General features: G+C 37.9%; 1 protein-coding gene across 2 annotated transcripts in view; it reads right to left on the bottom strand.

Annotated features, from left to right (window-relative positions):
• Zc3h6 (zinc finger CCCH-type containing 6) overlaps positions 1-12,927 on the bottom strand; it is a 53,082-nt gene that overhangs the window by 23,890 nt on the left and 16,265 nt on the right. Inside the window, exons 2-4 of one of the 2 annotated variants that reach the window (XM_021193064.2) lie at positions 6,735-6,915; positions 4,636-4,758; positions 114-378 (exon numbers count right to left, since the gene is read on the bottom strand). In XM_021193064.2, the coding sequence (XP_021048723.1) occupies positions 114-378; positions 4,636-4,758; positions 6,735-6,915 (569 nt within the window). The remainder of the gene's footprint in view (positions 1-113; positions 379-4,635; positions 4,759-6,734; positions 6,916-12,927) is intronic. The other variant, XM_029536625.1, reaches the window with a different exon arrangement.

Raw genomic sequence — 12,927 nt, 5'->3', positions numbered from 1 at the left:
CTATATGGCTCTCGCCTTCTCAGGCAGACTGACAATCTATATGGCTCTCGCATTCTCGACAGACTGACAATCTATATGGCTCTGGCATTCTCAGACAGACTGACTTAACTCACCTGGTGGGCTTCCTTTACTTCTCAGTTTCTTCCCAGAGTCCTTAGAGAATGATGCCCCTGAGGACTCCTGGGATTGTCGATAGTATTTCAGCTGACTGGAGAAATCATCTTCTCCTTCCTGGTTACTATAGTTACCAAAGTTGTCATCGCTGTAGTTACCAAAGTAGTCATCACTGTAGAAACTGGATTCAGCATATTCTTTACTATTAATTTTTTTATGTTGATTCTTCTTTGATGTCGTGTAACTTCCTGATATACGTCTATGCTAGGGAAAAATGGACAATCGTTATCAGAAATGTTCAACTGATGATAGCAACATAGAGTACCCCAAAAAGCTGAAAAATAAAGGATAGAAAACAGTTATTATCCAGACTACATTAGTATTTCCATATGACCATATTTAATACTAAATTCAGTACATGAAATGCCACTTATATTATTAAACATTATACTGTTATTTCTTAGCTTTTTTTCCATGCTCTGTATCTCAATAGTCATAAGCACACAGATACTTTAAAATTCATATCATCACATATAAATTCCTTTTCCAAAGGAAAAGGTATAAGCCCCTGGAGACACAGCAGCATGAAGGCCAGGCCCTGACTCTAGGACCTTCAACAATCAGGCTCTGCCCACAGAACAGTATATTAGCTCTAAAGGACAAACCCATCCCCTCCAGACACAAGTGGCTAAGCTCTACTCTAAAGAATAAAAAGCCTGAGCTCTATTCTAGGGCTTGAAATCTCACCAATCCCCACTCTGGGAAGCCCCGCCTCTAAGAAATGCTACATAAAGCTGCCTCCTCTCAGTTCTTTGCTACTTCTCCCTAAGCAGAGGCAACCAACCCTCATGTGTCTTTCCCAATAAATCTTTTGAATGAGGTTTGTTGTGCAGTGTGATTTTGTGACATTCTCTGGTAACTGGAATACAGGTTACCTTTCCCCTCAGACCTGTGAACTTACAAAAGGCCTTTCTAAGAATAAAAGGAGATAGTAAAGGAGCTTAGAGAGAATACAGAAAATATGCATATATCAAACACTGAAAGTTCAAATATGAGAAGGGTGAACTGGAGGTGGGTGGGGACATAATGGGAGGATCAGGTTGGGAGGAGGATCAGGTTGGGAGGGAGAGGAAAGATACGGTTGAGGGCAGGAATGTGCAGAGAGACATCTGGAATTGAGGATTGTTTGAAGAATGATATGAAAACGTAGTGCAGTGGAAACTTCCTAAAATATATGAAGGTGATCCTAATGAGATCGCCTAATAATGGAGAAGACAGAACCCCGACTGTTCATCTCTTGTCACTAAAGAAGTTTCCACAACTGGGGCTGGGTTGCACTCAGTTGAGTTATTGGACAAGGGGGTCCAATGGAAATCCCCAAACAACACAGGCTGGTGCGTTGCTCTCCACAAACTGACAGCTGGGTCCATCGCTAAAGACAATACCCACACAGCTTACTGAACATGAAGAAGCCAAGCTGGTGTTCCATGGAGCTTCACCCCTCAGCTCTAGTGCCTTTGGTGCAGAAAGACACTCTGAAGGCAACCGAAAGACAAACACAAATACTGACTTAGCCACATAACTTTTGGCCTACAATCTTGAGTGCTGGGATTAATGGCATATGCCACCACACCTAGCCCAAGAATCCATTTTCAATAGATCAAAATAAATGGAAAAAAATTTTAATATGTACAAATCTTTTAAAAGAAAAACAGGTCATAGACATGTATAATCTTAGAGTAAAAGAATTAAAAAGATAGTCCAAGAAAATAGAAATAAGAAATACAAAGGTAACACTGTTCTAATATCTGACCAAGTAGACATTTTACACAAAAATTAGAAAAAAAAAAGTCGATGGTGGTGGCACAACCTTTTAATGCCAGCACTTGGGAGTTAGACGTAGGTAAACCTCTAAGTTTGAGGCCTCCTGGGCCATAGAGTGAGTTCAGCCAGGGAGAAAAAAAGATACTGATTAAGGGACAATCTGTCAAGAGGACATTACAGCTCTAAACACAAGCACACCAAGCACAAGTGACCCTAATTTCATAAAACAAGTGTTAATAGATGTAAACATTAGCCTCAACACATTGTCATGGGTGACTTTGATACCCTACTGTCACTAGTGGTTAACAACTGCAAACTGGCACTTGGGAGGCAGAGACAGGCTGATTTCTGAGTTCACGGCCAGCCTGGTCTACAGAGTGAGTTCCAGGACAGCAGGGCTACACAGAGAAACCCTGTCTCGAAAAACCAAAAAAACAAAAACAAAAACCAACTGCAAACTGCCCTTCCAGAGGCTTGAGTCTGATTCTGAGAAGTCACATTAGGTAGTTCCAGGGGAGCAAATACCTCTAGCCCCCACAGCACTAATGTGCAGACACCTTCCCCACATCTACACATATTAAAAAATAAATCTGCAAAGAAACAAACAAAAAAAGCAAGGTGATAGTGACTGAGAAATTATAGTCAAAGTTGTCTTCTGACTTTCATGGGTATACACGAAGGTACAAATGCATCTGCAACACATATACTGTGCACACACAGACGAAGAATGGGGTAGAGAGATAGATGGCTTAGCAGTTAATACCACTCGCTGCTCTTCCAGAGGACAAGTGTCCAGCTTCCAGCACCCAGATGAAATCTTATAACAGTCTGTAATTCCAGCCCCAGGGGATCCAATGCCTCTTCTAGTCCCTGGGGGGCACTGCATGTACATGGTGTAAAAATGTACACATAAAATAACAAAATTAAAATTTTTAAAAAGGACAACAAAAAGATAAAACATATAACCAAACAAGCTAATTTTATCTCTAAACTCAGAAGAAATTGGTACTATTAAATTAAGAAAAAGAATAAAGCTCTTGTAGATAATGATTGTGCTTTTTTATTATAAAATTAATTAATATTTATATAAGGACTTTGGTCATACAATGCACATACTTAAGAAACAAGCAAAGTGTTGTCTTATGACTGTTTTCTTTTCTGGAGCTGGGGATAGTACCTAGAGAGTACGCTAAGCAAGTGTTCTACCATTCGTTTTTAAAACATTCCAAATGAGTTTTGCATTTAAAGAGGCCAATGTCCATATATTCACAATTCAAATTTGAATTCATGCTGAATAAAGTGCTTTGGTGCACTACAGATTCAAGTGTATCCCTCCCAAATTCCTTTGCAGAAGTCATAACCCCTAGTAGCTCAGAATATGACTTCATTTGGAGACAAGGCCTTAAAAATAAGCTCTAGCTGGGCAGTGGTGGCACACACCTTTAATCCCAGCACTTGGGAGGCAGAGGCAGGCAGATTTCTGAGTTTGAGGCCAGCCTGGTCTACAGAGTGAGTTCCAGGACACCCAGGGCTATACAGAGAAACCCTGTCTCGAAAAACCAAACAAACAAACAAAAAAAATTCTACTACAATTTAATTGGTGTTCTTATAAAGAGGGATGATCTGTGCCTTCAAAGGCACCAGGGGTTGCAGTGACAACAGCATGGCCAGGTGAAGGCAATGCTGTGAGAAGGAACCTATCTATAAACCGATAGTGGGGCCTAAACAGACTCCTCCAGAGAGCTGCCACTGGAAACCAACCCTACCAGCATCTTCAACAGGGAATTCTAGCCTTCAGACTCTGAAAAATGTCTATTACGTGCTCCGCACAAACACCAGCTCCAGTAAACCTGATATATAACACATTCTTTATTCTCAAATAGTTGGGAATTTGTAGCATGTATCCAACAAACACACGATAACATGGAAAACACATTTTCTGGTTATTTCTAAACATTATACAATTTAAACTTGTAATTTCCATCTTCAATAGGCAATGCCAAAAACAAACAAAAAACAAAAAACTCATGAATGCCCTTGGACACTCCTTTTTTACTCCCCACTGCCAATGAACACAGAAAGAGCAAGCACTGTCAAGGATGCAGGGAAGCTGCCTCCGCACTCCTAATGGGATGTAAAATGGTACAGTCTATGGAAAACAGCCTGGAGTTCCCCAGGAAGCCAGAAAAAACACCAACCATTTCACTATTAGGCATATGTTCCAAGGAAATGCAGACAATGCAAGGTTTTAAAGACAATTTTACATCGATTTTAATCAGCCCAAAGTGCAAGCAAGGCAAGGGCCCCTCAGGAGATGAACATATAAGCAAAAATGTAGCAAATACAACAATGGAGTACTGTTTAGTCATAAAAAGAATGAAATTTTAATTTAGTCTGCAACATGAATGAATCCTGAACACATGCTGAGTACCACAGCCATATCCAAAAGGACAAATAGCATGTGACCTGAGGGCTCTGGAGCTGATAGAAAGTGAGGACAGCAGTCAGAGGGCTGCGGAGCAGGACTGCTTCTGAGGTACAGGATTTCTGCATCAGGTGGATAAGAAATTCTGGACATGAACCACAGTGATGGCTGAATTCTGCAGATATATTTAATGCCACTAAATCACACACTAACATGCAATTACAAGGTATATTTTATATTATACATGTTCCATCACAATAAAAAAGCAATACCTGAGAAAATGGAACATCATAATCCCTGTAGGAGCTAGTTCTTTTCTTATGGGAACTTTGCATATGTTCAACATCTGAATCCAGGCTGTAGTCAGAACTATCATCACCAGATGGAGAGTTATGCTGAAAGGAAACAGACAGTGTGATATTCACAAGAAGGAAATTAGTGCATAAACATATAAGCTTGTTTTAGCCCGTGGCTATATTATTCCCTTAGATTCTTGGATGACATTGAGAAATTCTTGCTCTAAGGCCATCACTTCTTCTAGGCGCAAGTATTTTTTCCCTTTTGCTTAGGGACTTTATGGAAATATGATTTTCATCAACCCTATGCCAAGAGCTTAAAACAAATCACTTGGCTCTAAAATGATCTGATGTTTACACATTTACATCTCTCTGCCCCAGTCTCTCCAGGACTGAGATAAGGGGTGTCTGCACTAAGTTCAGTTTTAAGCTAATATATTTTTTTAAAGATTTATTTATTTATTTATTATATTTAAGTACACTGTAGCTGTCTCAGACACTCCAGAAGAGGGCGTCAGATCTTGTTACCGATGGTTGTGAGCCACCATGTGGTTGCTGGGATTTGAACTCTAGACCTTCTGAAGAGCAGTCGGGTGCTCTTACCTACTGAGCCATCTCACCAGCCCCAGTTTTAAGCTAATATTAAAGGAAATAAAATTGGTTCTTCATCACCAAATTGGGGTCCAGAACATAAATAGAATATGTATTCATTGAATTTTGCCTAAAGTTGCTTAGGAGTTATTTATTGGTATAAAAATCCTAAAATTAAATTACCTATGTGAAATGTACCCAGTCTGTGAAACTAAACACAAGTAAGCAGAAATCCCAAGTGGCTGATAATTGTTGGCAAATAGCCAGAGAAAGTTTATTTGCCAACTTGTCAATAAGTCTTTTTTTATTTTTATATTTTGAGACAAAGTCTCATTACATAATCCTGGCTGGCCTGGTACTCTGTATGTATACAAGACTAGACCCAAGCTCACAGATATCCACCTGCCTCTACCTCCTGCATACAGCTTGCTTGCTTGCTTTCTTTCTTCCTTCCTTCCTTCCTTCCTTCCTTCCTTCCTTCCTTCCTTCCTTCCTTCCTTTCTTTCTTTCTTTTTCTTTTTCTTTTTCTTTCTTTCTTTCATTTTGGTCTGGCCAAAATAATTACTGTGAGTTCTTTAAGTACCTCTTAATATTCCCGGCAACAAACATACTGCCTTAGACTTTTATTATCTGTGCAGCCCCAGCTTCTAAGTATAGCACAAACTAAGTATAAGTAAAATTCTATTTAATTGAGCTGAACCCTAAGATTCCTATGGAGGCAGAGTCTGTTTTCCTCCATTCCATTAAGTGTTCCTTTAAAGAAGAAAAACTGCTTCTAAAATGTTTTGAGTTTAGTTTTCTGTTTTCTATTGATTTGATAGGTGAACCATCTTTTCCCAGTTATGCTACCAAATGCTTCAAATACACAGCCATTGTTAGCTAGGATTTGAAACAAACACTCTCCATTACAGGTAAGTCTGATCAGTCACTACTGGATGATGCCTCTCGATCAGGAGAGACACACTAGCCTGTCTACTACTGCTATGCTCTATGTCTTTTCAGAGTCATTAACAGTTCCTGCTTTATGACACTTGTTACTTTGAAGAATATAAAATATTAATAATGAAGCAGGAGTGGCACATGCCTTTAATCTCAGCACTAGGAAGACAGATCTCTATGATTTCAAGGCCAGCCTGGAATACAGAGTGAGTTTCAGCATAGCCAGGGCTACACAGAGAAACCAAGTCTCAAAAAAATCAAACAAAATAAATAAAAATATATTAATAATATATCTTTATTTTGAATTATAGCTTTTATCATTATAAAATTCGCGCCCCCCCCCTTTAAAGACAGGGTCCCTGTAAGTAGTCCTGGCCAAACACAGCAGCCTGTACTTGGGAAGAGGAGGTAGAGAGAGGCTCAGGGTCCAAGGTCCTTTGGGGTATATAACGAATTCAAGGCCAGCATGGGCTACATAAGACACTGTCTCAAGCAAGCAAACAAACAATGAAAAAGGAAGGAAAGCTGATGTTAACTTAACTAACCTTATGTTTCTCGTGTTTCCTCCTTTTGGATTTTTTCTTTTCTCTTTCTTTCTTGTGTTTTTTTCTTGATTTTCTGTAGGCTTTCTCATTTTTCTGCTTTTCATTCTCTTTTGCTTCCTGATCTTGTGTTTCTTCAAATCCTGCATCATCTATTTCTCCATCTTCTAATTCACCATCTTCTCTGTAGAAAACAACAAAAATTGTACACTTCAAATATCAGTTCTAAAACACATTTTAAATAAATATTTTGAAAGAAAAAAAGCACGCGCCAGGAACTTAAATTGTATTTATATATATAAAGGATTGGAATTTTTTCATAAGAGGACAATAAGTAAATATTTTACTTTTTTAAGAAAGTCTTTGGTTTCTGTTACAATTCTTCTCTTTAAAAAAAATTAAAGTAACAATCATCCCCAGCAAGAGAAGTCACCAACCTCTCACTGACTCAGTCACTGCTTCTCCCACAGTGAATGGATGACTACAATGTCATCGTCAATTATTACAATCATCACAAGTCACCAAACTTCTTTCAAGGAAAATTAATCAATTTAAGGAAATACTATAATGACAAGAAAGACTTATAAATTTTGGCTTAATTAGCCTTAAAATAAAGGCAATTTATAGTATTTTTATCATCAGAGTACACTTCAGCAAATAGATATATAGATTTAACATAAAGATAAAATCCCAAATTCCTCAATTTTTACTTGTGAAACACACAAAATTATACACTTAGTTCAACTTTCCAGTCATTAGTGTCTCTGTTAATATCAAAGCTCAATCCTGGAAACTAACTTTTAATACTGTCATATTTTTAGTCATAGAAACCACAGTTTTCTTTAATTCTATTTTTTAAGTAAATAATTTTTTTAAGATTTATTTATTTATTATATGTAAGTACACTGTAGCTGTCTTCAGACACTCCAGAAGCGGGTGTCAGATCCTGTTAAGGATGGTTATGAGCCACCATGTGGTTGCTGGGATTTGAACTCCGGACCTTTGGAAGAGCAGTCGGGTGCTCTTACCCACTGAACCATCTCACCAGCCCTGATTCTATTTTAAAATTCAAACCAAATGATAAACACCAAATCATGATGTGAGCATTTTAAAGATAACTTGGAATTTTAGGAATATTTAATAATAAATTGGTCATATCATTCTCCTGTTAAAATTCTTCAATAATAGTAGCTCAAAATTGCCTCAAGTTTATCTACTTGTGAGAGAGGACTGTGAATTGGTAGCTGGTCAAGCTGTGCATTGTACAAGTCAAGACCCCTTCTACTCTTCTTTGTTTAGTCAATGTCTTCTTTAATAAACAGTTTTCAGTGGCTCCCTTCTGGCCTGAGATTGATATCAAATCTCTTTGATATTTATTATTCAAAGGTCCTTAATTATTGAGTCCCCATTTTGCTAATTTTACTATCTTGAGTCTTCAAGACTTATACATCATCTCTAATTTCTCATTAACCTACTCACCTCAATAATGACTCCTGCTTCTGTCATGTAGCTAATTTCAATATATTTAAAATAAAAATTAGATGCCATTTCCTCCGAGATGCCTCTTGCTACTACCCTAGTTTAGAGGAGATACTGTGTTCTAAGTGCTGCTCTATTTCTCCTAATGTTCTCTAACCATTCTGTTCTGATCACTTGTTTTTTGTTGGTGAGTGCAGGGTTTGACTGTCTCTCATAGATCTACCCTTAGTATCTAGCATAGTACCTACTGTTACTGAATCTCTGAGCATGTAATACCCAGGTAGAGCAAGTATAGGAAACCATCCTTAATGGTCAACATTATTTTCTCAAGCTCTATTATAAAATTGAAATGGTGTAGTATTTGAAAAAAAAATGGCTCCCACAGACTCCTATATTTGAATTCTTGTTCAACAGTTGGTGAAATTGTTTGGGAAGGATTAGGAGGTGTGACCCTGTTGGAGGAGATATGTCACTAGGGGTGGGCTTTGAGTTTTAAAAAGCCCATGTCATTCCTTGTGAGCTCCTCTCTCTCTCTCCCTTCCTCTTCTCCCCCTCCCTGCCTCTCTCTGCTCTGTGGTTGTTGTCTCAACATGTAAGTTTTCAGCTACTGCTCCAGAGCCATTCTGCCATGCTCCCCACCATAATGGCCATGGACTCACCCTCTGAAACTATAAGCGAGATCCCAATTACATGCTTATTTTTTTTAAGTTTCCTTGGTCATGGTGTCTATTCACAGCAATAGTAAAGTAACTACGACAAATGGTATGTATTTTCACTTATATAGATTTAAAATTTTCTGTGAGACAGGCTTGGCATTCTGCTATTTTAATGATGGCAATAATGTATTTACTGTCATTATCGTTGGTGTGTGTGTGTGTGTGTGTGTGCATGTGTGTGATTCGGGGAGAGATGGTGTATGCTACAGCATGTATGTAGAAATCAGAGGATCACTTTGTAGAATCAATTCTGTCCATACACTCTTGAATGGGTTCCAGTCACAGTTATGTTGTAGGCAGCACAGCAACAACCTTCACCTACTGACCCTATTCTGTTTGAATTAACTTTTTTTTCTGCTCTTGAAAAATAACTGTAGAATTCTTTGGCACAATAAAATTAGTGAGCATACTCATTACAAGGCAAGTACCAACGTCTTTTTAACAAGTTTAAAAAAAAACCTGGTGAACACACAAACTCTATCAATGTGTGGACAGAGATATAAACTGATTTATGTAATTCAGTAAAGAGAAACTTGCTGATAGAAAACAACAACATGGCAGAATCTTATAGACATGGTGTTTACTGAAAAAGACTGACACACAACGCTACTGTGTCATTCCATCTATACGCATTTATTTCAAGAACAAAATCTGTAGTGACAAGAGCCAGAAGTGTTCTCTTAAAGGAATGTAAATGACCAAAGTGGTCACTGAGAAACTTCAAGGTGCTGAAATAGAATACTGATCTGTGATTACATGTAAGTGTAAATATATGTGTGTGTGTGTGTTGTGTGTATGTTTAATATATATATATTATATACACACACATGTGTAAACAATATATGTATATATTATATACATATATATAAATTTACCACATTATATCCTTGACAGCATGTACTTCCTTTTAAAATATTCCCCCCAACTCCATGGGTTTGTATCCCTTTTCTTTTTTCTTTTTTTCTTTTTTCTTTTTTTGGTGTTTTCGAGACAGGGTTTCTCTGTGTAGCCCTGGCTGTCCTGGAACTCACTTTGTAGACCAGGCTGGCCTCGAACTCAGAAATCTGCCTGCCTCTGCCTCCCAAGAGCTGGGATTAAAGGCGTGCGCCACCTCCGCCCAGCTTTTGTATCCCTTTTCACTAGCTTTCTCTCCCAACTTAATGTTCTTTAAAGCATTAAAATTTACATACATGGGATCCACTAATTCCTATTTGACATTTTGACTATAGGTATTTACATAAATTCTGTACCTGTAAAACATGAGCTACTGAAGTCACTATAAGTTTTTTTTCTCTTTGCTCCATTAGCCTATTTATGATTTCAGCTATCACATTAGTATAGATAAAAAAGTTTTACACATTTCTGTTTGGTTATACAAATGAGAGGAAGTCATTCATTCCTACGACCTGCTTCCAAGTACTTTAAAAGTCATCACTGGACATGTATGACAAATGTGTAGCATACTGCAGAGGAGAGACTACATGGGACTCTAGTTCCTCCCCATCATAGAAATAACGTTGCCCTGGCTGAGCACCTAGTAACATGTCAGGCACTGCCCCATTTCCATGGCCTTGAGAAAACCAATAGCTGAAAAGAAAAGCAATTGGAAGTTTTTGACACACTATCTTGAACCATGTGAGCACTTGTATAAGAGCTGACTTGTTTACTAAATTCAACTTTTAAATCTTGAATTTAACATAGTAACCCTAAGGGACAGTAGTGGCACACATACCTTAGTGGTAACCAACAACTGTCTAATTGGACTTATGATCTGTTTAACAAGAAGGAAACTTGCCTAGTACTGGAAACCTAGCCAATTATTCAGTGCTAGTGAAGCCATGGATCTTAGAGAAGGACCAGTACTTCACTAAACAAGAATAATCCCTAAATACATCTAAATCCTTATACTCAAAGATAACTATAGTCCTTACCACTCATAAGGATTGCAACAGAGACCATTCCATAAAACAACCAATTAAAGTGAAGAGCTGTGGAGCCCCGTTCCAATGACTACACCTACAAAACAACTCAGGAGACATTGCTGAACAGGGGGAGGAAAGATTTTAAGAGCCAGAGAATCAGGGAGCTTCTGTGAGAATATGTCTCCTCCATAGATTCTCACCAACACTGCCTAAAGATGAGGTGAATGGGAATAACAGACATGCCAATGTGGTGGAGAAAAGCCCAAAGAACTACAAGTAACTAAGGAATGCTAAGGGTGGGAGAATTCTTCCTCAGGAGCACACCAATTCATTGATCATACAATACCAAATGGTCCACCTGAAAACACATATATGAATAACATTATACAGACTGAGCAGGTACATTTAGGAATGTATATACATACATGCATTAACAACAATTAGTGAGGAGATGTGAATTTGTCAGAGAAAAGAGAGCAAAATGGGCTGGACATGGTGGCACATGGCTTTAATCCCAGCACTCAGGAGACAGAGGCAGGCAGATTTCTGAGTTCGAGGCCAACCTGGTCTACAAAGTGAGTGCCAGGACAGCCTGAGATACACAGAGAAACCCTGTCTCGAAAAAACAAACAAACAAACAAACAAAAAAGAGCATAATGGAAGGGGTTCAAGGAGGAATGAAAAGGGGAGATAATAATCCTAAGAATAAAAGAAAAAGATATTTTTAAGAATTAATAAATACATAGGTGACATCTAACTAATATAAAAGAATTAGCATTACAAAGCTATTTTCAGCAAAATGGCATATTATTCATGTATAAAAGCTTGGTAAATAACTGTCCAGTCTTTAAGAGTTTATCAGGCAAATTCACAAGGACAGAAAAAAAAGGGGGGGGATGTCAGGAAGATTAGAGGGGAAAATAAAAAGAAATTACCAATGGGCCTAAAGTTTCTCTGTGGAATGATGAAAATGCTCTGAAATTACACAGTGGTGCTGGTTATACAGCCTTGAAAATCTTTAAAATCAGTATATATACTTAAAGCAGTTGAACTTATCTCAGTAAAATTCTCTTTTAAAGGTTAAAGTATTTGGTTCTGGTTTACCAGACACCTTTCCACTCTTCATCAAAGAAACATCTCTTTACAGCTGACGAAGGCCACCACAGAAAACTGCATCTGTACATAAGCATTGATCAATGGATCCTAGGGATCCCTGCCCCAACAGATACATCTACAGCTCCTGCATTTATGGCTCAGCTGATATTCGGGAAGAACAGATGGAAAGGGGATGGAAAGACTGTAAGAATCAGAAGTCTGGGTGTGAAACAGTCTCTTCTAGAAATGGCTATGTAAACATTTGTGCATATATATACATATATATATATATATATATATATATATACATTTATATGACAATAATAATCAAAGAAGAGAAGCTAACAACTTGAGAGAGGGACATGGTAAGGGGTTGGAGGGAGAGGACCTGAGAGGAGATGTGGAGAGGAAGGGAAAGGGCAGAGGGATGAAACTGTTTTAACTAAGAATGTATTAAAACTAAAATATTTTTCATTATATTTAAATGTCTTAGGTCTGGGAACATAAGTATTATAGAGAACTTTCCCAGAATGTGTCAAGCTCTAGGTCAGACTCCCATCAAGAGGATGTTTAAATAATCTAAATTGGAAACAAGGGGAGAAATTTGTAATAAACTATCGTGTAAACTACAGACTCGGATGCCCCCTATGTCCTCATTCTGAAGCTAACTGCTCAGAAACTAGACATGACAATGCACCCCAATAATTTGACACCTGTGCCTCAACAATCCTACCTTTCCTCCACTCTTATTTTTTACTACTAAGATAAACCTGAATCACTTGCCCTTAACTCCACTTCTGTCTATTCGATGACTGTTTAAAGCAATGTTTCCCAACCTTCCCAATTCTGTGATCCTTTAATACAGTTCCTCATGTTGTGGTGACCTGCCAACCATAAGATTGTTTTTGTTACTACTTCTGTTTTGTTTTTTTTTTTTTTTTTTTTTTTTTTTTTAAGAACTGTTTTCTAAGTTTCTCAGACCCA

The sequence above is a fragment of the Mus pahari genome, chromosome 3, assembly GCF_900095145.1.
Source record: "Mus pahari chromosome 3, PAHARI_EIJ_v1.1, whole genome shotgun sequence".
In the NCBI taxonomy this organism is placed as follows: domain Eukaryota; kingdom Metazoa; phylum Chordata; class Mammalia; order Rodentia; family Muridae; genus Mus; species Mus pahari.
The sequence above is the reverse complement of the archived record's forward strand: the minus strand, read 5'-3'. Positions and strand labels throughout refer to the sequence as shown.